The 26,468-nt window shown below is 46.2% G+C and overlaps 2 protein-coding genes across 5 annotated transcripts in view; both read left to right on the top strand.

Annotated features, from left to right (window-relative positions):
- LOC119401832 (synaptotagmin-1) overlaps positions 1-15,095 on the top strand; it is a 143,624-nt gene extending 128,529 nt beyond the window's left edge. For 2 of the 3 annotated variants that reach the window (XM_037668823.2, XM_037668822.2), the window contains exons 7-10: positions 5,028-5,145; positions 6,112-6,245; positions 7,091-7,292; positions 8,483-15,095. In XM_037668823.2, the coding sequence (XP_037524751.1) occupies positions 5,028-5,145; positions 6,112-6,245; positions 7,091-7,282 (444 nt within the window). In that variant the 3' untranslated portion in view covers positions 7,283-7,292; positions 8,483-15,095. The remainder of the gene's footprint in view (positions 1-5,027; positions 5,146-6,111; positions 6,246-7,090; positions 7,293-8,482) is intronic. The other variant, XM_037668825.2, reaches the window with a different exon arrangement.
- A 6,345-nt stretch (positions 15,096-21,440) lies between these two features.
- LOC119401831 (uncharacterized) overlaps positions 21,441-26,468 on the top strand; it is a 28,761-nt gene continuing 23,733 nt past the window's right edge. The window contains exon 1 of one of the 2 annotated variants that reach the window (XM_049418398.1): positions 21,441-21,709. Coding sequence is in view for 1 of the 2 variants with exons in the window: in XM_049418399.1 (XP_049274356.1) it covers positions 21,705-21,709 (5 nt within the window). In the remaining variant the exon portion in view is untranslated. The remainder of the gene's footprint in view (positions 21,710-26,468) is intronic. The other variant, XM_049418399.1, reaches the window with a different exon arrangement.

The raw sequence follows: 26,468 nt of genomic DNA, 5'->3' as shown, positions 1-26,468 counted from the left end.
CGACTGAAATTACCAACCGCGGAAAATGTGCAGCTAGAAATTGAACTTATTACAAGCTTTTCAAAAGAGGATGGGAACGACGAATTCTTCACTCAGCTGAAGTGACGCAGTTTCATACCAGCGAAAATACTTCTGTAATGAAAACTGCGAGCAACTTACTTACACATTGTACGTCAATTTGCTTCAAACGCCCGGAGGTTCAGTTCTCATGCTCAATGTACGTTATTTTCTTGAAACGGCCGCAGCTTTTGTGCTAAATACTCACTACATTAAAGCGAAAACACCACGTGGGACGTGCCACTTCTGAGTGCGTTGTAAAATTTTCATTAGGTAGTTTATGTCAGCACAACACATGATTTTAGGAAGAATGGTACCTTCATGAATATTTCTAGTTCTCAGATCTCATATCGCAGATGGAGAAGGCAAATGCGCAATTTTGACTCCACCGACCAAATAATTATCTCAAGTCCCGCAGCTGCTTGTACTGAATCGCGAAAAATATTTTGCGCTACCACGAGGTACACTGCTCCATTGCTAGCTCTATTACCTTACCACACGTTCGCTTTGTTTTGTGCCTAGCTCAAGTGCCGTCTTTTAAGAAGTTTATCTGAACCGCTGAACAAACCTTGCACGTGTTTTAGCAACTGTCACGAGCTGTTTTCAAGCACATTCTTTGAATTTCTAAACTTACTGAAGCATCTCTTGCTTTTTTAGCAGCGAAGCTGTTTAAGCTAGCCGTACTGTGTCCGACCCTATCTCAAAAAATAAACGGGTATTTGCCCCGGAAATAGGGTAAATCCCACTACTCGCATCTGGTCCGCTAAAAATGAAGAACACAACATGTCGCCAAACGTGTGGTTTAACTCGAACCTCTATGCGCTAAGAATTAACGGAGAAAACCTAGCATCACATAGCTAAAGCCTCGCAATGACCTGGAAGCAACCTATAAACAACCCTCTTCACCTAGCTATGGCCTGGAAACTACCTACAAGCAACCAGATTAGTCTTCAGAATCGTCCAGGTTCGCTGTTTCAAGGCTTGCGCGGCTTAATGCTTAGTGCAAGCTTCGCCCATTTTTTCGTGAACGTCTCATTTAAATTTTTGCCGTGCCCCCAATAATCGTTCAGATGCTGTTGCATACTGCGAACTACATTCTGAGGCATTGGCATCACTCCTTTTGACACATTGTAAGCAGTCGTACTTTATAGGCAAGGTATCCCAGTTTTCCACCACTGTCGCGATATTGAAGGCATAAAAAAAAAATGTCTTGCAATGGTCATCAGGGGATTTTTATGCGACAAATCGCTGAACAGGAGATATGAAGACCTGGGAACACGGAGATCTTGGGAATAGAACGTATTTTGACAGGCAGCCGTGTATGGTGGACCACCAAGGCACAAACACACCGTGAAAAATTTTTGGGGCCTAGAACACGCCTTGTTCCGGACGTCGTATGGGCTTCTGCATATTGCATGAGCTGTCTTATGGTCCGCTTTGTATTTCTTTTTCCGCAAGCATCACTTGCACGGCGAGGAACAGTGCATGTCCTCGTAAGTCTTTTTTCTTTTCCAAAAAAACAAAATGGAGGGTCACACAGTCGGAGTACCCCGGAGCACCCCACGGCCAGAGAAGAGATCCGTTCCCATGTTGTGAGCCAAAGTAAAAACGAAAAAAAAACATTTATAAGCAGAAACAAAAGAAAGAGCTACCGCCAACATTTGGTCTCACGGCAGTCACTATATGTACAGTAGCCGTCTTTGTGTGTGTGTTTGTGTTCTGTGTCGTGTCGTATCGTGTCGTATAACGTAGTGGATGTCATCCGCCACGCCCTCTAACCTCACCTTTTCCGCTGTTTGTGGCGAATCGTCGTGTTTTCCTTAGCGAGTGTGCTTTCGATGTGTGTCGTTCCTCCGGTGTGTACATGTGGATTATGTCACCCATAATGGCTGGTCCTTGTAAGAACATATGGAGAATCGTATTTTCAGGGTAAACGCCCACGAAAGTGAGACCGGTGGTCTTGCTTCCGTTTGCGTTGAGACTAAAAGTGAGAGTTTGCCCTCAGCCACTAGGCTTACGCTTTGTAGACTACATATGGCATAGGACGGGAAAGCAAGCTCGCCTTCTCTTTCCTAAGTTCACTGGAACTCTCGTTCCTGTTCACCGGCTTGTATATGCCATCTATTCATGGTTGTATGACAGATGAGGCACGAAGTGCACCTACGCAATATGCAGCTGCGAATATTGTACTCTCTTTGGCTTGCAGTAAGCGGAACGTTGTGGGAGGCGTCTGAATGCTCACTCGGGAGCATATGTCGAGGGACCAGGGGATCTGCAAAAGCTTAAACATTTTTGTTTAGCGTGCCTGCGCAACTTGTACTCTTGCGAGCGCTTTACATTCGCCGATCAGTCACCGATAGGCTGTGACATTCGATCTGCTTGCATTTCCGAGCTGAAAAAAAAAGGGAAAAAATCACTCTGTCTGGGCAGTTTTGTAGTCTGCAGACTTCGGCTCACGACTTTTTATGATACCGTGTCCTTACGACTAGTTAGAGTCTGTTACTACTTGAAACAAGACAGAGGTGACGTTCATACAAACGTTACGTGAAACATGCTGTTCCGAATTTACCACGACGTAACGCAATGGCTTCCTATGTGAAAATTCAGGTCTAACGACGGCAGGTGTAAATAAACGCATAATTTTGTCGCGGAGCACATTTAGCTAGTTACAGCTTGAACTTAACGCGAGCATGTTTTTCCCGAACTGTTGATATTGGTCTATTTCGAAGAGGTCCGCTGCCTGACAACTGTTCTCAATTTTCGTTGCTCCTTCAAAGTTCCTACGCTAGCTTGAGGGTACCTTTCGTACATTTTCGTAACTTGAGCCTGGTTCTTGCAAGGACAAGCCTCAAACACAATTTCTTTTTGATGTATTTGTTGTGTGAGTGCTTAAACAATTAACAGCCTCTTCGTTTACAGTCTCAACAAGTCTGAGTTCCGCGTGGCATATTACATGTTTCGCAATTAGACGAGTGTCAGTGTGTCAGGTTGAGTCCTATTTATAAGGCTTAACAATGATCGGAAATCAGTTGAGCTGTTTTCAGACATTGTATGACATATGAAATACAGACAGTATGGATGATATTATATCAACTCCATGCAATGCATGACTTTTTGTAGCCGCGACGTTTATAGCCACAGAGTGTAAATGAACGTTAACACATATAAATTTAGAATACTTCTCAAAAACCTCGCATGCGGCTAGCATGCTAGCATATGACATTATATGAGAATCACTTCATACCAGCATCATGTGCACGACATCGTTGTGTCAATGATTCTCAATTATCATTTTTAGCGACGCCAACATCGAAAACAAATTTCTCGTCAATGCCTTCAAGATGATCAAAAACGGTTGCCTATTCGTCATGAATCTCGCTCACGAGCCAGCAATAGGTACGAATGCTAGTATATCCAGCTCTAAGACGTGCTCAAGACGTCATGCTCACGCTTTCACACGTAACCAGAACCTGCGTTAACAAACTGCGCGAAATCATCGGGGTAAATGACTAATAAATTCTGTTCTGTTGTAGCTTGCCCTGAAGCAACCTTATGTGACTTACAACTTACTGTCTGCAGCTCATGCGCGTATAAAATCTGCATAGGCGCGCGCACGAGGGGGGCAGGGGGGGGGGCGGCTCCCCCCTAATCATCTAAGGCGGCGCCGAATGTGCCCCCTACGTATACTCAGACGGATATATCTCGTCATTGTTTTAAGTGCAAGGTTATGGCAGTTGTGTAACCAGAAGGGGGGGGGGCACATCGGGCCTGTGCTACCCCCCCCGAATTTTTTGTTTGCCATAGCATACAGAGCAGAAAATGACACTGGACCACATCTGCCTGTCCGGCCCCACTACAGATCAAGAAGGTGCCCCCCCCCCCCGAAAAAATTTCTGCCTACGCCCCTGGGTTATGGCCATGAAGGTTTTTAACGATAATGGCGCACGAGTGCCACTGATGCTGCATTCCAAGAGCTGCTTACTACCAAGTTTACCCCGTAAAACCGGGTACCAAAGACAGGCCGTTGTGGGAATCACGTCATCACTTATTTGCATTTTTGCATCCACTGCAAAACTTGTTATCTTTAGAACTCAAACAACAGGGTAGCGTACACTGTACATTGGCCATATGAAGGGCTCTGTGGCCGCCGTATAAAATTTATTTTTTTGCGACCGCGTTATTCTCTCTCAAAGCGCAGGAATTTTGTCCGTCATATATTTTCTTGCGTCATGAGATGATTCCGCGCATTATTCTTGATTGAATTTGTACGGCATTTTTGGCACTGTTCTCATGCTTTGACTGCATATAAAACATTAAGCTCATGAATAAATCATTGTTTGCAGCGTTTGCAATCGTTACTACTGCACTAAGCCTCTATTCGCAATACTGTGCATGAAAAGTAAATGCACCAACAAACTGCACGATCACAGTAAATATATGCGAGGCACAGTTGTTTTTTCCGAATTCTTTCGGCGGCATCGCTTCACGAATTTTAATCTAAAGCGCAACGGGAAAACGGAGCAGAAATGATGCCGCCGTGAATGTTACAATGCGAGGCACGATGTAGCAGAGAGATGACTTCGGGGATTCGACAGAACACGCTTTCACAGCTCATTAATATTGCAGCATAACGTGTTCTCTTTTCAGCGTGAGCCCCGTTAGGCGGCAAAAATCTCGTCGTTTGTATCGCGCAGCTGCGCCATCCATACGCGTTGTGTCAAACACTGTTTGCACGGCTTTTCCTAAGCCTAGTACATTCGATTCTGAGCAACCATTCTGTGTTTGTGTGTTGATGTTTGGCAAACGACTCAGTGACTGTAATTTCTTTACCTTATGCAGGCTTATCGAAGCTACACGGAGAGATGATGCTATTTGTATTTCTACTGACGAATATATTTTCCTCTTTCCTTCCCACTTCTTCTTATGTTTTATTTTTTATTTTATTCGAAAAACCATCGCTGGCGAAACAGGAAAACAAGTTGGGTGACATCTGTTTCTCACTCCGCTACGTTCCCACGGCCGGCAAGCTGACTGTTGTTATCCTGGAAGCCAAGAACCTTAAGAAGATGGATGTTGGAGGACTCTCCGGTATGCACCGCTCTTTAGTCACGTGATCAACCGGTCTTTTGTCACGTGGTCAACCAGTCTTTAGTCACGTGGTGGGCCGGTCTTTTCGTGCGCAAACGAACCAATTGTTGCGGTGAATCTGCTTAAGGGGAACTTCTCACGGGTGCTAAGCATATATTGTAGCAAGGCGTAGGCATGGTCATACACGTCTTTAGCTTTGATGCTTTGTTCTCAGAACGGGTAGGTAGCAGCCCACACTAGCGAACAGTTAGCCAATAGTTAGCAAACTATGGCCAGCAGTTAGCGAAGCCAAGCCAACTAGAATCATCAGCTGAGATATAAACAGCTCTTCATTTCATGGAGAATAAAATACGCAATCAACTTTGCATTCCATGCAAGTACACTACACGAACAATTTTTAGAAGCAGCATTAACACCTGCACAAATAATGCGAGTGAGTGGCATATCCGAAATCCTTGCTTACAGCGAAACCTGTTTATTGTTCTAAATAAGGCTTTTATAGTCCGTTAGTTAATCTGGTATTTCTCTCGAATTCTCACACGTGGTTGCCGGTTTAGTATCGAGCTATCTTAATTATCAAGTAAAACAGAATGCATTCTTGTTTTATTGGCCAGAAGCATGCAAACTTAGCGGTACTACAGAAAATTCTGCAGCGGGATAAGTCACAATGACAACGTTGATTGCCAAAACGTAGATTGGCAGTCTACTGTTTAGCCTTGTTGAATTCGAATTTTCTTTATCACAACTGAGGCCATATTGTCAGAAATTTTCCTTGAAGTATACGAACTCCGGAATTATACTTAACCTGTATTTAACGCGGAAGATCAGGTACGTTCTACATAAGGAGCTATCGCGACAACGGCCATGCTTGAATGACTCGGCAATCAGTGTCCCTTGCTTACGAGCTATGGCTCAAAGAGTGGAGATATTTCCTCACAACGTGCACTGTGCCGCTCCGTTTTTCAGACCCGTACGTGAAAATTGCACTGATGATGAATGGCAAGAGGCTGAAGAAGAAGAAGACCAGCATCAAGAAGTGCACCCTGAACCCTTACTACAACGAGTCCTTCACTTTCGAAGTCCCGTTCGAACAAATACAGGCAAGTCATCAAGACCCCGTAGATCTACCATGTACATTCGCCGAGTGGTCTAAATGCAGCTCTCAAAAGCATAATCTCGCGCGACTTGAACAAAAGTATAAAGCCGAACGCAGTTTAATTAGGACCAAATGAACTGCATGTACGCCTGAGATATACTTTTACACTTTGCCACGTGTCTGGAACACACCTCGTACACACTATGTGTTTCTGAACCACTGTCATTTAAGTTCCAGGTTTGCCGAACCACTTTTTCGGACATTGTTAATGTTTCCTTTACCGTTTGTGAGTATGTGATTTATTACCGATCAGCGCAAACATTACGCATTACATGCCGTAGAGTTAGGTGCTTCGACTGAATGACGGATACATTGTGCTCTGCTGTCATGAAGCGGATGTAGGGAACACTGTTATTTTGTGTCCACGTCGGGCTTCTGACCATAACCGGACCTGCAACTTAGCGCTAGCTCCAGCACACAGTATAATCTACTATTTTCCGATCAACTGAAGTAATTATATTTGGAAACAGAGCTGTCATTGCGGTATTCGCTCATTAACTTTTGGAAGGCTGAAAGTTGGAGAAGTTCGTTAAGGTTCACTGGAGTTAGGTGGCACAACTTGAACAGTGACGCACAGAACAAAACAGAAGGACAGGCTCTCGTTCCAGTGTGTTCTCCTTTCTGTCTGTATTCGAGTTCCTGTACCAGTAAAAGGAAACCTATGGGGACTGAACAAATGAACATGTACAACTAAAATGACGTGAATGAAATGATTTCCCGTCTTCGTCCCTTACGTTTTACTCTAGCCATTAGTTTGACTGCGTGTTCCTTTGATTTAATTGAGCGCAGAAGGTGCAGTTGGTTGTCACGGTGGTCGACTACGACCGCATCGGGACGTCGGAACCCATCGGGAAGGTTGTGCTGGGCTGTAACGCCACGGGCACCGAGCTGCGTCACTGGATGGACATGCTGGCCTCGCCACGTCGACCCATCGCGCAGTGGCACTCGCTCAAGGAGCCCACGGACGGACAGGACAACTGAGCCAACGCAGGTGCGAATCGCAATAATGGGCATAGCGACCACACTTCGTGGCTACTAGTCTACCGTAAAAATGACAACGCTAGGGTCCATAGTGTTAGTAAAGGAACTTGTTTCTAATTGATCCTTGGTGCAACTAACCGCATTACTACATTACGATTTTTCGAAATTACCAAAACAGGCACTCTCCAGGGTAAACGTAGTATGGATAAGGATAAAGTGCCTCAGATATGCTGGCCGGCGTGTCGATAGGCGGACCTACCATAGTCAAAGGCGTTCTTGATGTGTTCATAATGCAGGGTTTGAGGAGCGACTTCACATGTTGTCGCTGTTGGTAGCAGCTACGTTACCCGTGTTTTACCTTCCTTCCTCTTCTTTCTTCCTTTTGATACCCTAATGCTTTTCCGCCACAGTAAAGCAGCAAACCGAAAGCGCGTCTTGACCTGCCTGCATACCCTTCCTTCGCACCGCCTACTTAGTGTCCAGTCTCTTTGTATCTTACGGCCTATATTCCAACTTTATTTTCAATTACTGGGACTCTTACCATAAAAGGCTTTTGCCATAAAATGCAGCTCCGTGAGTCAAAATTAGTGCAAAACAAAATAGGCCAATTCGAGAAGCAACATTGTTTTTCGTGCCCTAGGTCGTATCTCGTTAGCTGAATTGATTACGAATTAGTTCACTCCACCTGTAATCGGCCTGACTCTCAAATGACAAATATTAGGGACGTGTTCTTGTGCAAGCCAGTCCATGACGTTTTTTAGAACGTAACGACGCTAAGCTTGTGTTTGCTGGATGAAATGGCGGGCAGGGGTTTGGGGGGGGGGGGGGGAATTAGCAGAGGAATCTGCAGTGACTTCAGGTCAATAAAAGCGTTGTATGTGTTGCCTAATAGTAAAGAAAGTCCTGACCAATGTTTGGGTGTAATCCCACATTTTACACCCCTTCTCTCCATCAGGGCGTTCTCTTAACGTCCCGATGGAGAGTGTTCGCACCGTTCGAACGAGCAAGCTGACTACACCGGGAAAGTGGGCCGCTTAATCGGGCGAATTTAGTCTAATTATGGGGTATTGAAGAGTGCGAAGACTTTCAAAATATATTCAGCAAATGAAAAAAAAACGTTTTCTCTTAGTGTTATAGCTAGTGCGTGAAGAGATATTCACACCGTGTATTCTTATCTTTTCGCCTCTGTTCTTTTCGCAGGCCTCAGAGGTGCAAAGGCAACATATTTAAAGGCCACCCTTTCCTCAGCACTTTACGGAGCGACTCTCAGCGTCGCCGGACCGAGGCGTTGGAGAGTCGTTTGCTGTTTTATTGCACCGTTGTTGATTGGTTCTCCCCTGCCCCGTGTACCATTGTTCTTCACATATTCCTTCGTACGTGTTTACGTGTGTGTTCCTGTGTTCTTCGAAAGGCAGGCGGGAGACGCTGTACATAAAAAATGTTAACGCGGTCATGAGCAGTCAACGGCCGCATTTGCTTCGGTTGTCGTCGTTAAGCTGAATGTCTGGCCCCCTGTATGACGGGCTTCACAGTCAAAACGCTATGTGTTCGTTTTATGTCTGACTCCGCGACGAGCTGTGTTCATCCTGCTAATCAAAAAGGAGGGGACATGTTCTCTTCGAAGACTTTTACGAGGACACCAAAATTTGACTTAACGTACGTCCTGCAATAGGGGTGCTTGGCGTTATGTCATTGGGTAACAAATGTTCCCCTCGACTAAATATTTTAGACATTGTGTTGCCTTTTGTTTCTCGAAGCTACTGCGCAACGCAAAAAGAGAGTGTGGTTATAAAACCACACATTTCTTGGGCACGTCCTGAGATTACCTGATTTTACGTCTGCAGTAAATGTTGCTGACAGCATTTTCGTGAAACTCGAAGCGAGTTCGCCGACAGTGTATGCAAAGTTGTACTACGTGGTAATGTGTTGTGTTTCTACTGATGCACGAGTGAAAGCTCTGCTTGCTCTGTTCACGCCAGTTTATTGATCTTCATTGATTGGCTTTTATTGATTCAGGAGCTGATGCTCCTCAACTATTTCACGCACTCGAGAACGCTGTTGTGTCTCGCACTGTGTTCTCTTGTATTTATGCATTGGTTTAGCGAGTACATATCTCAGCTGTGTTTATGGCTTCGTTGTCATTTTCTTCGATTCAGGCAATGTATTCCACAACATATGCATCGAGGGCTGAATGCGTTCTTTTCTTTAAGCCAACCGAGACGAATATGGTTTCTGCCTTCTCGTCAGTTGTACTTCGTCATGTTCTATGCATCCTACGAGCTTTAAAGCACATGGTTTGAATTCTCAGTTTTAAGCGAGGGCTAACAATGCGTGGCGGTGTCTTCGCACTTGATGGCAGCACAGCTGTGGTGTAAGAGATGATCTGCGTGTCGTGAAAGAACGTGAGTTATGTACGTTTACGCGATAGGTGATGCTTCGATGCGGTGTTCGAAGTTCTTAGTTCTTTCGCTTAGTGACTTTTATGAAGTGGGTATTCTTCGTTTTCTGTCTGCGAAGTTACTGATTCAAGAGCTACCTTTCTGGTGGGGTTTCAAGTCATTGAAATTCTTAAGCACTTCAGATTGGTGCAAACTGAAAATTCTTCGTTAGGCGCAGCACTCAGTTGACCGTAATTCTCTCTAGCAGTTTATTTTGTGAAGGCTGGCATTTAGTACGCCGGGATGCTCTGTCAGAGGATGACACAGCAAATATCAGTTAAACATAACTCCACAGTTGGTGAGGCTATTCATGTGTGTTCATGAAGCTTGGGAACCTTTTATGACTGGTTGTGTTACTTGTCTCGACCGTTGATGAAGTACATGCGGTCAAAAACTGAAACGCCATTGTTGAATGTCTCCGCCGCGCCCGTTTCACGTTTTGTTCACCCTTCAGCCTGTTGCTCACGAACGTTATTTTTTCTTTGAATATCGGTCTCTTTTCGTTTCATATTCTCCGCGTTTATGCTCTTGCAACGTGGCTGTTAGGGGCTGCGCTAGATCTAAGCATGTATCAATTTTTGTATATCGAAGTTGACGACGCGCGTTATCTATGGTAGTTAAGTCTCGTAGGTAGACATACGCGCTTCTTAAGAAAAAAAAAACAGAGTGTATCGTAGATCAAGTGCTGTGGTGTATCGTGTGCGATAGGATTCGAAGTGTGTGGAGTGTACTTGAATTCTGGAATGTCTATCTCTCGTTTTTCTTTCTGTGGAGACGCACTTGACGTAAGTTATTCGCACGTGCACCTTATCTTCTCGGAGAAGCAGTGAAAAAAAAACCGTGAATGATTCTTCCATGCGTGCCATGTGTCAAGATAACTGACTCCGCATCTTCGTATCGGAGGAGCTTGACTCGTCTTGTGAACGCTGTGAAAATTTGTTTTTCTTTCATTTTTCTAGTTGAGGTCACTAACCTATGGTAGCTACAACGTAGTCACTTAGTTCACTATGTTGAATGCAGCGTCTTGATTTTAGAGTGGTGTGCGGGAGCCGTGTGCTTTTTTTTTTTTTTTTGTATAAGTGACATGTCTGTAACACACAGCACAGGAAGCTTTTAGGAGGCGTTCTGTGTTTGCTTTGTACATTCTGTCTTTCTCAACCCTGCTGTGGTATTGAGGAGGTGCATAATGGTTTGCACAGCTGGGCTGATGCTGACTTGTCCTTTAAGCACTGTATTTCAGAGTCTTTTTTTTTTTTTCAAGTCCTTTTAGGCAGTTATGCGTTTGTTTCCTGCACCAAAATTGCCGTGTGCGCTGCAATGACTGTCTTTTTTTAAATATTTCATGACAACTTTTCGCCTTCTGGTGTCGATGTTCAATTGGTTTGCCACACTTCTGTCATTTACTTGAGTTCCAAGGACTTTCACGCAAGGAAAGAAACTGTTATTTTTAGATGTTTGTTTCCAAATGCAGCAACTAAAATGGGTCGCTTCTTGACAGATTAGCATTATTTCGCAAATATTGCCATTATTGTACTCTATAATTTGGCAGATCCTCTGTCAAACAACTTGTCGCCCTTTCTTTATTACATGATGTTACACTGAAAGTCAATTATGAATGTTTCTTTCGTTGCAACAAATTTTCAGTACATAGCAGTCACTGGTACTTTTTTGTTCCGCCACAGTTGTGCTTGAGCTTATCTTTTGTCGTCTCTAAAGTTTCGACACCAACACCTTCCCTCCTCGGCAAGTGGGAGTATTGTACTTTTTTACTCCCTCATGACACCCTTTCGTGCAAACGGTGTACTTCCGAGCTCTTGAGACTTAGTTTTGAAACCTGCATTCCTCCCGAAGACATCGTGTACGCAGTAGCGCGGTGCACATTTCTAACTTTCGAACGCGTGTGCCTATTGCAGCGTTAGCAGAGAGAAGTTCTTGAAGGTGATTCCATTTTGCTTGACCTTTGACCTTAGCTGTGACTGCGCAGCGCTCTCCCTTTCTCTTACTGTCTGCGACAGGCTGCTGGCGAGAGCATTGAAAGCTGATATCTACGTCACGTGATGTTTCCGTGTTTCTTGTCCGGCGAGTGAAACCCACCCCTTTTTTCAGCTCCCCCACGCGTTTGCTGTTGCGACGACACTGTGACTCGTGTCGCCTTCTGGCCTCCATACTAACTATAAGAAACAAACATTCCAGCTTCATAATGATCTCACTTAGCCGGAAACGCCTCATAACGCACGAATCTTGAGTAAAAAATGCTCACAGCGCGGCTTCGGGTGTCCCAGTCACTAGACCAAGCGAGTAAGTGTAATACTGTCGATAGACCACACTTTTAATGCTGGGTGTCTACGGCCTCCCCTGGAATAACTGCGAAATTGTATGGCAAAATCTGACCGACGTGTTCGCTTGCATGATAAGTTGTCGGAGATAAAGATCAATTGTTAGCCTTTACACGGTGTTTAGCTTGCATCTAGGCTACGCAAATCAATGTAGACACTCGTTTTTTATAAATTATTTACTTTTGCTTGCTGTGAGCTTTTTTTTTACTAGCTCGTCTAGAAATCTTGAAAAACGCCAATCCTTTGCCTCCTTATTAGTCTTCGAAATAGTAACAATCTCACAGGACCTGATAACCCTTCTCACCTTAAGCATCAAGCAACCAGTAACAAATTACGAACTTATTGCCTTACGTAAACTTGGAAACTGTCAAATGATTCTATGGGCGAATATTAGGTAACATTTACGGAAGTGTCCACTGACAGTCCGATGACACCTCGTAGGTTTTTGTCAATAGAAAAGCAACTGCAATTATCGTCGATTTTACTTAAAAAAGTAACCCACAACTGAAATACATCTTGAAGAAGTGGCAGTTCGCAATCTGTTTACGCACACAGATTTCGAACGAAATTGGCTGGCTCGGCTTGGCTTTAAAGGGTTCTCCTTAGCCGGCTTTGAGCATTTCTACTCGGGCATTCCCTCTTGTGGCTTCTGGGCAGCTGTAGAATCCTAGCGTCTCCTAGTGCGTTGCTGTTAAACCTGTCATATCACTTCACAGAAATGCAGTCTAACAATGTTAACACGTCTGTTGGTGTACATGTTTATTGGTCTGTTGGCACTCGCGCACCCGGTGCGATAGCACCATGTCCTTCGCCTTCGCATGCACAAAGAATTGTGTTGCTGATCCTTGAAGCAATGTGCGACAGGGACGCCAACTGGACGACCTTTGTTGTGCATATTACCTACCCCCTTTACGCTAACAGTTACACACAGACGACCTCGAATTTTCTATTGCACGTTAACGAAGCGTAGGCTATTTTCGCAGCAACTAGTCGCGTTTATTATTCAGAAGCGATAACCACATTATGGTTCCTTATGCCTCTGAGACACCCACGATCGAAATTTGACACCTTATTATTGTTATTAGCGTTTCTTTCCGTGGTATTTGTCTAGGAAAAACGTTACGCCGGTGTCTTTTTTCACTAATTTGTGCGTTAACGCCCATGTTTTACACTGCAAATTCAGAGAACCAACGTTATGATAATTTCTTTCATGTGAGAAGCAGATCCGCAGACTTAGCCCGAGCATTTTAGTTACCTGGTGATTTCATAAGGACAACCTAAAAACCATAAAGGTAGTTTTTCACATGAACGTGTTTAAATCAGCAACCATTTTTATCTGAGTTATTGTCCGTGACATTTCTGTTCCTTAAAATCTTGAGTCGTCACCAGTTTCCACGGTAGCGATTCAGCTGTCGCAGTTGAATGCTGATATAAACATGGAGCTCCTTCACGCTTGGGGCGGTATATCACACACTGAACCGCTGGTGCACGTTTGATATCTCAATGTAGTTTAGGAAAGAGCTACACGATACGCCTCGTAGACAAACTTAAAGAAAGCTGGACAAATTTGTAGCATTGGTATGTGCGCACCTACGCTCAGGTGCCGTAGTTGCGAGCAGACCTAACTCCTGCAGCAGTCATTCAACTATCCGCAGTATTACTCTTGCACATAGTCGCTGGTTAAACAGTAAAGCAGGCAGCTAAATCTGCTCTTGATCTAAATCAACCAAACACCGAAATGCGAATGCCTGCAGCTATAGAGCTAAAGCAAAAGTTGGCCCTGCTGAGAACAGAACAAGAATAGCTCTCGATATAAGCTTCTTCTCGATGTAGCCTGTAAAATACGCACACCAGCTTTCTTCGTCCAGTGTAGTAATTGCAAAGACAGCACCGTTGTGTGTGGCTCTCGTCATAAATGCCTTACGGCAGCAAGTGCATTTTTATTACAGTGAAAACAAACACACTTCCTTGACATTCATTTATCTATGTTTGACATTCCCGACAGGGACAGATGCAAGTGTACTGTCTGATTGAAACTAGGAAGCTTTTGTGTCTCGACTGACCATCATGCACTCTGTTAACGCAGGGAGTGTTAACAACTCCTTTTGCGGGGATTATCACGTATTTGAGACCCTCTTTGAATGTCCTTACACCCGCTGATGGTGTGAGAAGCATGCCCCTTGGACATAACAAAAAACGTCCGGGTACTCTAACGGTGAAAATGGCGTTCTACGATTAGGAGAGTGGTCAAAAGGCCCTTTCAAATTAGAACACATGGTTAGCCTTGCAAAAGGGACTGTCGTCACATCTTTTGCTGTAGGAGTGCAATGAGGTTTTTGGTCCTGGTCTATGTGATCCTAACTCGTATAATTTAAGATATCCCAGGAACACACTAAGAGAAGAATGAGGCAACAGAACACGACATATAGATTATGCGAGCCCATTTGTCGTCTTCTCTTGCGCCATATCTTCTAGGTGAACCCATTACCAAGGCCAAGTTATGAGATACTTCGAAAGGCAACCTTGCCACAGACTTATGTCCTTACGGCAATGAAATGGAAGTTCTCAAAGAGAATTTTTCGTTACGCGACGTTCCAGATGACCCCATGTTTTACAGCGACGGTTGTATGCCCTTGTACTCGTCAATGGATTTCGAGGTGTTCTAGTCATGTACGAGCACATTCTCTTTCCCTTGATTTTTTTTTCTTTCTGTGCGAGATGTATATCTTGTATCATAGTGGAACGACGCTGTACCGTGCAACGGGTGCCCATCATCGCCCGCAGTATACTTACGTAAACACCTTCTACGCAAAAAAAGACACCCCCTCGACTCAAGCGCCGGACAAAGGGGGACTTGCACCTACGTGTGTCACTGCATACTTAATTCTATAGGGCGGTGTAAAGTTATGTACATAATCGCATCTTTGTGTCATAGTGTCTGCGCCAGACTGGTTGACTCTTCGTGAAGGTTGACTCGTTTTGTTATTGTTTCGTTCTTGGTTTCCAGCTTGTGGTCAATAAATCTACTCTGAGAAGGAATCTCCTCCGTTGTCCTGTTGTCATTCGCTCCTTGCAAGATTTATTTTTGTCCCCGGGTTATATAAGGCAACATTAACAATTGCAGCAGTCAAAGCGCTGGACACACTACCAAGAAGGCACAAGGCAGTGTCCATGCTCGACATTGCAAGGTTGACAGTTGTAAGTTACCAGGATCCGAAAATAAGAATTGTAAGTCTGTGATGGCTACCAAGCAGAAAAATTGGAGCCCGAGAAGCAAGGTTTTTAGAAATTAAGATTTCTGCTGCATTGATAATATTTACGTACCATTTGTCATTTCTTGCCGAAAGTCTGTAGAGAGCATACACCGTCCTTGCCTCTTTCGCAGGGCTGGCACTGATTGCTGGGAACTGCAAACAACATACAGCAAATAAGGCGCAAAAGGCATGCTCGCGCAGACCTATAATTTTACGATTATAGGTACCTATAATCGCAAACTTCTCAGAGTAGGATTATAGGTTTGTACTCGCTTGCGCATTTACCCGAAGGTCATCGAATCCCAGCCGCATTTTGATGGAGGTGAAATGCTAGAAGCCCGTGTACTTGGAGTTAGGTGCACGTCAAAGAACCCCATGTCGTCGACATTTCCGCAGCCCTCCACTACGGGGTCCCTCATAATTATATCATGGTTTTGGGACCTAAAACCTCAACAGTTATTTACCGCTTACACCTTATTTTTTGTATTTAGTATGAAACAAATAGTCCACAATTTCTCTTAGCAATAGGGAAGTTTCGCGCGACCATACCCAAGCTTTCAAACGTTACGATGACCTGTTATGGCGGAATAAGATTTTGTAGCGAGGGGCCGTCGGAATATCGTCCCCTCCCCCCTCGCTCGGTGGCGAGAGACGTACGGCGAGCGCCCCAGCACCGCGGCAACATTCCATCGTTGCAAGAGGAAAAAAACAGTGCAAAAACAAGATTTTGACACAACACAAGACGAAGAAGGGATGCCTTGCGTTGTGTCAAAATTTTGTGCTGTTCTTTTTTTTTCTTTTTGCAACCATGACACAGCTAGTACAAGCTTCAACCCTAGCAAGACAATCCATCATGCTTAGGCAGCTTCCGCGCTCTTTCGTTCGCACCTCAACTAGCATCGTTCTCCCTTTGCAGCGAGGCAGTGACATCACTCAAGTGCCTTCATCAGCTCTCAATCAAGGGCCTGCCCCCCGCCGTCGGCGAGCCTGTTTTTACATGTAAATGAACGTTAGTCTACCCCCTGCCCTCAAGCTCTCAAGACATGTCGTTCCTCCGCTGAACCAAACTCCGGACCACCGCTGACGCCACACGAGGCCTCGCCAATGTCAATAGCTATGGAGAGCTTAGCGCTCTCCCATAGTGGAATGCGTCCCGTTTTTTTTTTTCGGCACGAGCAGGGGCGTAACCAAGAGGGGGTGGGGGGTTTCAACCCCCCCCCCCCCGAAAATTTTCAATTTTTCTTGCGTATATATACGCGCGCACATACAAACGCACGCACGAACATACATGAAGTACGGTTGACCCCCCCCCCCCCTTCCCCGAAAAAAGTTTCTGACTATGCCCCTGGGTGCGAGCAACGAGTGAGACTCTTGTTTCTCTTCTAAGCAGTGCCAGTCGAGCAACTACTTCAGGTTCAGAAGATCTCTTTAAAAAATATAAAACTGGTACGAAATCGGTGGCCATGGTTCAAGTGAAGAGTCATGTTGGATACATGGGATATCGGATCATAACTTTACGGTTTGCTTCAAATAAGGGTCAATTAACTGTCAGAAAAATTAAAGAAAAAAAATTGAATGAGTTTGAATGAGAAATAATTGAACGTGGTCTCTGAGATACGCATCGGCAGTGTGACGAAACGCAGTGATAATCCAATAAAAATACACATAGGGTACATGAACGCCGAAGTGCGAGCACCACTTTCGGACACATATGTCAAGAATTAGGGTCGCAATTTTTTTTTCATCGTCAAAGGCTGGAACGCAGAGAATACACACTACAACATACAAAGCTCAACAAAGAGGACAGCATCATACTTAAAAGACTACAGAGCAACACTTGCATCCACTAATGCACAGATTCTACCCAACGTAACACGAACATCTCCGTCTAATTTCCGGCGTGCCTGACACCTTGGCCTACCCGATCCTCACGTTCCCGTGCAATATACACAGAGACACATCGCCTTCCCCGAATGCCTGTAACGCCAGTCAAGAAAGCGAAGACCTTCTCGAAACGTGGGAGGCCAAACTCGCCTCAGAGGACCTGGACCAACAACGACGTCTCGTCGTCAGGGCCAAGGAGGCAGCGAAGGCTAGAGGGTTCCTGGAATGAGGAGAGTTCCCACCTAGGGTAGAAGTGGGGCTAGCACCGCGATACCGTTTCGAACAATAAACATTTATTCCTCCTCCATGTGGTGGCCACGGCTCGCGCGTTGCACCTCAAACAGAAAGCGATAGCACCTTGTGCGTACCACGCACCGATCGAGACCAAACAACAACTCACTCATTCAAGGACTCGTAAGGCGCAAAAAAGAAAAAGTAACGCTTAAAATAGTAGGCATCGCACCGCTCCCCTGCCTTCTTCTTCGGCACACTTCAAAAGTACACACAAATATTTTCACACGTCTAACGGTGAACCATGAGCGACTGAAGTCGAACTGGAGGAGCGGCACTCGCGTGTCCTATATTTAGGTGCCGAAGACGTACGATTCTCGGAGCGATCGCGGCTGAAGTCGTTTTTCAATGCGCCAAGGTCGCCGAATGGCAGTGCCGTGTCGTGGGTGCTCAAATTGGTACCACACGGAAGCGGTTGCGACCGCACTTACCGCCATTACCCGCGTAGAGCTGTTACGATCTATACGGTCAGTCACAAATAAATATAATGCACAAAAATAATGCACAAAGTACGTTAGCTCACTTATTTAGCGTTGTTCGATGGTTTTTGCGTGTTTCAGGCGGATAACCTTACACGGTGCAGACCTACCTGGGCTGCTGATTTCAGTGGTGACAAGCTGGTGGCAACACTGAATGGGTAGATTAGTGCAACTTAAGGTTTCAGTTTGTGGACATTTACGTTATGTGAGCTCTGCTGCTGCATGCACATTTATATTGCAGTACAAAGACACTGAGCAAGTGAATGTCCGTTCGTGGGCTCTTTTAACAGTAGTCACGTTTGTTACGAACATCACGAAGAAAATTAGCATCCAAGAAAAAAAATGTATCCAGCTCCACCCTTTGGCACCAACCTTTCCTTAGATACGCTCATCTAAGAAAAGATGCAATCGACACCAGAGAGACAAAGTCAAGCTTTACTCACAGCCGATAGCAGTTTTCGGCCAAATGTAATATTTCTGCTTCGACCACTTTTTTTTCCCGGTAAGCGTGTAACATTCAGGTCATCAGAGCAAGGACACTTAAGCTGAAAGCGGACCACTGCTCAAACGGCTCTCTTGCAGAGGTGAAGAGCGGGTACACACCGGGGTACTGCGGGTAGAGTTTTACTGAGTTCTCGTACTGACACCTAGGGGGGGGGAAGGGAGTTCTGGGTTCTACTCCCGGCGCCACCGGGCACCCACCGTATTTCCTAACGAAGAAAGGCGCATACTCCGAGTAGGCGCTCGCTCTAGAGTGTGGCCGCTCGTATCAATCAGCTGGCAATTTTTTTATGAATAGTGCGCTGCTTGCGAGCATCCTCAGAACCGATTTCCGGGCAACAAGTCGATAACTCTTGCAAAACAGACGTAAAAGTGATGGTTTGTGCAGCAAGCCTTCATTTGTCTTCAAGAAAAAGAAAACGTTATTTTCGCCTACGCAAGAGTACAGAGCGCCCCCTTCTCCATTGAAATGAGTGCAAATAACTCGGTGATACAGACCACTGCATCTGGTCGTGCAATGGATTGCGTCCTGCAAAGGGAAAGCTCATTGACAACATGAAAAATCTCTTGACCCCGCGAACGTGGTCAAGACACTGCGTTTCCGGAAGGTGCGTGGATGATTTGCGAGGAGGTGTATGGCATTCCTTTAACATTTTGCGAGAGACTGGTCTAAGTGACACATAGTGAAACTCACGCAAGACAGTAGTTCAGGAGAAGATGGAGTCCCGAAGAGATGGCTATTCTTGAACAGCGCATATCTCTGGAGCCAACGTTGCGACAAGTGGTCTTGTCTTCTGAAAACAAGACCATGCACTTCTCGAAACGTTAGGCTCCGGTGACATACCCTGTTCAAGAATAGTCATGGTGATACGAACGATACTCCGTTTCTTACATCAGATGCCACGCTACAGTAGGTGCATTCGCACAAGAGATAGTTCAATAATTTTACCACCCGTAATGTGATTTTTTTTTCGTTTTCACACAGTAAAAAATAGCATGCTTCGTGCCTTAGAAATAAAAAATCCCATTATTTATACGGTGGTGAATACGTTGCTCTGGATCGCTGTGCGTCTTTTGGTTTTCGTATCGTGGCCTCCGCGATAAGTTTCGGTAGCGCGCAGCAGGAACCAGTCGCGGAGGCAATGTTTACAACGACTAAATCCGAGCGCGAGACGCGCGGACTTGCACATTTTGCTGACCAAACTTCGTGCATAGCTTCCGCAGCGTTGCACGTGATGTATCAAACGTAGTATACAGGGAAAGAGACGCTCAGGCGGAGCAATCGCCGACCATGTGTATCAGGCTAACTCCTCCTGTGCCAATGTACTCACCACCCCTACCACCAAATGTAGAACCAGCAGACAAAGACACGACAAGAAATATGGTGCCGGCCAGAAAATGAGGATGAAAAAGGAAGTTATAGATTGCCGTATTCGGCCTTGAAAAAGGTCAGTGAAACAAACTGCCATTTCAATTCCTCCTTCTTTCCCGCTCGCATCTGTCGACGCCTGTCAGCGGCGCATTTATCATAGAAAGCCCCCCACATTATTCTGCCTACACTGCTAAACACCGCTTCAGCGCCGCCACCACCACCACGTCCCCCCGGCTGAGCTGTCTCGTATCCCGGAAGTCGCGCTCTGTTTCACCATTCATACGCGGCTACCGCGTCGCACTTCCGATCGCACCGGTCCGGCGCCTTATCGTTCTCCTGCTGACTCCCACGCATCCCTTCCTGTTGACTCTTCTGTGCGTCCTGTATCTGTGCGTGTCTGTACGTACGTGCGTTCGGGAGCCGCTACTGAGCACGCACCCGAGGTCACGTCCTTACGTGTTTGTCTTCTGTAGAAGATTGCGTGTTTGTTTGTGTGCAGTGATCCATCAACGTGAATGCATCTGCCTGCCTGCCTGCCTGCCTCTCGCTTTGTCTGTCTGTCCTTCCATGCGTCTCAGCATGTATATACGTACGTACGTACGTACGTACGTACGTATGTATGTATGTATGTATGTATGTATGTATGTATGTATGTATGTATGTATGTATGTATGTATGTATGTATGTATGTATGTATGTATGTATGTATGTATGTATGTATCAAAATTATAGAAGCAGATCAAACGCGTTTATTAGGTCAGGACGCAGACACCACTCGCCTGCTAAAAGGACTGGAATTATGATGATGGTGATGATGGAGGTGGTGGTGGTGGTGGTGGTGGTCGTAGTTGTGGTGACCATGGTGGTGACAACTACGGCGATGATGATTTATATTTGACAACAATGAGGTGCCCCAAAAGGTCTTGCAGTATGGATGCACGTGTACGTACATACCTGCATGTTTGCTTGTGCGCCTACGCCACACCTCCCCTGACAAAGGCAAGTCCACTTTTTTTTAAACGTGGGCTCGAGAGACATATCTATGCAACAACTTTTCATCACATCAAGCCATGCTTTAAGCCTCCGTCTTCCCCTGAACTTCGCCTTTACACGCCATGCCTGTGTCACTGTTGCTATTTGTACTAAGGAATGCGCATGCATTGCTCACGATCACGTATGAACTCGCGTGCTCCGGACCGCCTCTCCATGTTTGTAGGTTTCCACTGCGCGTGCGTCACACAGACCGCGTTCCTGGTTTAGGTGAACAACACCACTGCTTGTGCGTTCCTACACTTTGCGCTTGTTCCTGTCCGCACCTCACCGTCGCTGCGATCACTCACGTGTATGTATGTTTACAAAAACGAGAACACGAGCGCGCGTTTCAGGTGGTATGGACGTTCGCGCTTTCCTTTCCTGCGTGCCACCGTTGTATGTTCGTGAGCACCAGTGTTTGTTTCCCCATTTGTGCGCCGGCATTGCATGCAGGCACTGGAGCGAGTGCATTGATCTCAGAGCCAGTGCCGACAGGAAAGACATGAAATAAAATAAAAAAAAATTGGCGAGAGATACGACCTCCTCTCCCATCCTTCCTTCGACCACTGCGCCGCTGTACGCTTGCTTCTGCGGAGAAGGCGTCCGCAAATGCACTCGGTGGGGCGGCGCTCGCTGGCACACTGCCTGAAGCTGCGAGGGTGGTGTTCTGCCGGTTGAAACAAAAAACGTGTTTGGGGCGCGAACGACGACTGAACGACTGACGCATACCCCGACCGGCCGGCGACTTGGTGAAGCGGCGAAGACGACGGCAGGACGCGTCTCCTCGGAGGAACGCGAGCGTTCGCTTTGTTGTTCAGACGCTTGCCAGGGTCGCATGAGGTAAGTGCCCGAGTCTTCACTGTCGCTGGATTGACGTTGATGAGTGCTAGGATTGAACGATTACGCCCTAATCAATTCGTGGGTGATGTAGCGTTCGTTATTACGCAAACGGCGTGCAAGGATACCACCGTCCAATTTGCGTCGTGAACGAACGGTTTTGCTGAAAAGAAATTTGATGGAGATAAATCACATTTGTTCAAAGAAAGTTTCCATCTCCTGTGAGGGAATTAATATTTCCGAGTATAGTTGATATTGTTTCTGTGACAGTATCATCAACAATCCGAAAGAGTGATTGGGAAGCGGGAATAATTTGACCATTTGATTGAAACCATAGTATTATTTGACGCTGAGACAGTGGTTCTATGGTGTTATCGTTGAAATAGGCCGGCTGTAAACGCTGGATGCCAAAAAAATGAGTAAACAGAATTTAACGAAAGGCGTGCTTGCAATATACCGACCCAAATATCTTCTCATTTGCAATTTCTGACCGAGTTGGCAAGGACTGTAATCTTTAAACTCTCCTACTATCACTTTGTAGGCATGACGGAAAAAGTGCCCACTTGCGCGCAATGTTCTATAATGGGGCACTCTAACTATATTTTTTGTGTTTTCTCTTGGTGCATTGACCATCTTGCTAGCTTAGCGGATATGGTGTTGCGCTGCTGAGGAAGGGGCGCGGGATCGAATCCCGGCGGCGGCTGCCGCACTTTGACCGTGGCGGAACGCAAAAAACGCCTCTGTACTTAGATTTCGGTGCAGCTTAAATAAAGAACAGCTGGGAAAATTAATCTGGATTCCCTTCCTCTCCTCCTACTACATAATAAGGCGGGCCTCGTAAGCGTATCTTGCTTTCCGGCACGTGAAAAATCCAGAAGTTCAACTTTTCACACTGGGCGTACATCTCAAGCGATGCTTCATAACACGTCGTCCCATAGCTCAGACCTCTGATCCAGACTCCGAGAAAGAATCGAGTATTTGGAGAGTATTTCTGCCGCGCATCCATAGTCGTCATGTACCTCGTGTCTTTGCGTTATCATCGTGGTCCCGGCACTTCCTGGTCACGAGCGGCATGCGTGCTATCAGCGTGACATAGCATTCGTGATAGGAAAGCGATGAGAACCGAGTTTTGAATAAAGGAAATGCGAGCAAGCCTGATGTCAATTATTGTTCCGAGGCATAAACATTCCCCACATAATCGTTCTCTTTTGTTTAAGATTGTAGCCGAGTTTTTTTATAGTAAGGACACGTTTCACCTTCGACAGCGTCTTGTCCGCCCCTCTTTCGGTTATAATGTGCGCACCTCTGCGCAAGGCTGACAACTGCGCAGTTCTTAAACACGACCGCGGGGAGGTCTGAAGACGACGCTTGGCACCGTGCTCTCGGTGGCAATTTGCGATCCCCGGCCTCGGATTTAATAGCTGCCGATCGTGGAGATGGTTATCGTTTACGCTTACTCTTTCTCGAACAAGCTAACGCATGAGCAAAAAAAGAACAAGATTATTGCAACAATCGAAGTAAGAAGCTGCTGGATACGGGCAAATCAGGCGACAGGACAAGCCGTGCAGTTACAAGTTGTAAGTCTTGCACATATATACTGCCACCACCTTTGTTGTATCCTTGCATTTATTGTGATATTTCTTAACAACTTCAAATACCATCAGGCCTACAAAAAATACTACACAACGCGTAGGTTGGAAAAGCGACATTTTTTAATAGCCCTGAAATATTTACTCAAGACGAATGCATTGTTGGACGCTTATTATTAGATGTAAAAAGCATTATGATCGAGTATTCTGTTTTTTACAATGTTGCCTTGTTATGATGCGTTGTCATTTTTGTCCCCCCTGTCGGCTAAAATTGTTGTTTCTTTAGTTTAAATTGGATTCTTACGTACGACTTACGTCATATTGTGGAGCCGATAGCGGACGGATTCTTAAAGTTGAATGCTAGTTGTCGTGCCTTAAGAATCTATGCTCAGTTGAGGACACAATATTCATAGTTGATGTCAGGGGCGTAGCCAAGGGGGGGGGGGGGGTTCAACCCCCCCGAAATTTTTCAGTTTTGCTTGTGTATATATACACGCACACATACAAACGCACGCACGAACATACATAAAGCATGGTTGAACCCCCCCCCCCCCCGAAAAAAATTTCTGGCTACGCCCCTGGTTGATGTGAATAAATTTGTAAATTTTCAGTCACCGTGATGTGTGGCATTCTATGGGGCAAGGCCGAATTATGGCCAAAGAGTGACCGAACATTGAGTAAAAGAAATGCTTGTGCAAATTTATCCCTGTCCCACTCAACACTTTATGTGTACCCGTGAAGCATTAAACATTTTGTCGAAGACACTCTATGCCACCTCTGTGAGTGCATGCGCGTCTGAGTACAGGCATGTGCAGGAGCGAAGAATGGGAATGTTCCGATTTTCCGGCAGATCGCGGGAGGTGAACTGGCAAAGCCTTTTCTACAAATGGAGTTTCCATCAAGGATAAGCCTTATAAAATGTCAGCAGGTACATTATCAAGGCGAAAGCATTAAGCGTCTCCTTGCGCGAAACACAGCAGGCGAATGAAGTCGTACAAAAACTCACGTGACGTACGTCATTAATGATTAGAAAACCAGCGCAAAACCACAGGACACACAGGAAGGGGACGCACACAGCGCTGTGTGCGTCCCCTTCCTGTGTGTCCTGTGGTTTTGCGCTGGTTTTCTAATCATGTACAACCCACAAGCCCAGCTCTCCGCACTTTTGGAAGTCATTAATGACGTTGGCAAGTGACGTCATCAGTTCACATCGTCGCTTGGTCAAAGGTGGGCCGATCCTGCAGGAAGTGCAGCCCCAAGTGACGTGCAGAAAGCTCTCGGGGGAAGGGGGAGGGACATTGTAATCGAATGAGAATGGCGAGGTAATATAACGCGTGTTTTACACTGCGTGTTTTACATGTCTAGGTGCCGATTGTATAGCTTAGTGCATTACCAAGTGCTAAGCAGGCTTTCACCTTCAACTATTACAAGAACTGTAACATGCTGCAGAACTTTCTTTTTGTCAGTAAAGTTAGCACTCGCAGCCATGAAGATCACAGGCACATTAAGACATTAACTTGACGCCTTGATTTTCACATCTTCCGTTGGTGGATAAACCAGTGCTCTTCAGGCTTCCAATCAAACCTCAAATCAGAGGTGTGAATTTCCTCGCACCAGGAAGACGAGTGCAAATGCAACCCGCGACCTTGTGCTTAACGGCAGAACCAAGGTCGCCAAACGGACAAACGGAGCCTTGTACTGCGTAACCTCGGAGCAGTGCGCGGTTAATTCTCTCACAGCCGACTATCAGCGTTCTGGTTTAGAGCTCATCGAGTCGTTTTGATCTATAAGTGCGGAGGGCGAAAAGCAGACACATACGTAAACGGCTCGTCATTTCTTATTTCTTTTTTCTCTCTCTTCACGCGACAAGGAAAACTTTCACCGTACATTGATCCGCACCGTCAATGCGACCCTAGACTGGCATGCATGACAGTGAAAGCACGGTTACGTCAAAGCCCCATCAAGGTTCCTCTGGGAAAGGCCATTAGCAAGAACAAGATGCATATTGTGTGCCTGAGTTTTGTTTAAAACTGCACTGGGCGCTTTCGTATTTTTTTGTTATATTGCTTCCCGTAAGTATATAGTTCAGCGTGACTGTTTAGCGTGATTTATTAACATTTGTACTCATTTTTGCGTTGAGTGAGTGAGGTGTGTGTGTGTGTGTGTGTGTGTGTGTGTGTGTGTGTGTGTGTGTGTGTGTGTGTGTGTGTGTGTGTGTGTGTGTGTGTGTGCATAGGCGTGCGCAGGGGGGGGCAAGGAGGCGAAAAGGGGGGGCGCAAAGTCAGCCCTATACATTGTAGGGGGGGCGAGAAGAGGGGCGCAAAGGCAGCCGCATACATTGATATAAAGGGAGGGGGGCGCTGCGACGAACCTTCGCCCCCCCCTGAAGGGGAACCCTGCGCACGCTTGTGTGTGTGTGTGTGTGTGTGTGTGTGTGTGTGTGTGTGTGTGTGTGTGTGTGTGTGTGTGTGCATAGGCGTGCGCAGGGGGGGGCAAGGAGGCGAAAAGGGGGGGCGCAAAGTCAGCCCTATACATTGTAGGGGGGGCGAGAAGAGGGGCGCAAAGGCAGCCGCATACATTGATATAAAGGGAGGGGGGCGCTGCGACGAACCTTCGCCCCCCCCTGAAGGGGAACCCTGCGCACGCTTGTGTGTGTGTGTGTGTGTGTGTGTGTGTGTGTGTGTGTGTGTGTGTGTGTGTGTGTGTGTGTGTGTGTGTGTGTGTGTGTGTGTGTGTGTGTGTGTGTGTGTGTGTGTGTGTGTGTGTGTGTGTGCATAGGCGTGCGCAGGGGGGGGCAAGGAGGCGAAAAGGGGGGGCGCAAAGTCAGCCCTATACATTGTAGGGGGGGCGAGAAGAGGGGCGCAAAGGCAGCCGCATACATTGATATAAAGGGAGGGGGGCGCTGCGACGAACCTTCGCCCCCCCCTGAAGGGGAACCCTGCGCACGCTTGTGTGTGTGTGTGTGTGTGTGGTGTGTGTGTGTGTGTGTGTGTGTGTGTGTGTGTGTGTGTGTGTGTGTGTGTGTGTGTGTGTGCATAGGCGTGCGCAGGGGGGGGCAAGGAGGCGAAAAGGGGGGGCGCAAAGTCAGCCCTATACATTGTAGGGGGGGCGAGAAGAGGGGCGCAAAGGCAGCCGCATACATTGATATAAAGGGAGGGGGGCGCTGCGACGAA

The sequence above is a fragment of the Rhipicephalus sanguineus genome, chromosome 8 (assembly GCF_013339695.2).
Source record: "Rhipicephalus sanguineus isolate Rsan-2018 chromosome 8, BIME_Rsan_1.4, whole genome shotgun sequence".
Lineage (NCBI taxonomy): Eukaryota > Metazoa > Arthropoda > Arachnida > Ixodida > Ixodidae > Rhipicephalus > Rhipicephalus sanguineus.
Note: the sequence above shows the minus strand (reverse complement) of the source record. Positions and strands in the feature narration are given on the sequence as shown.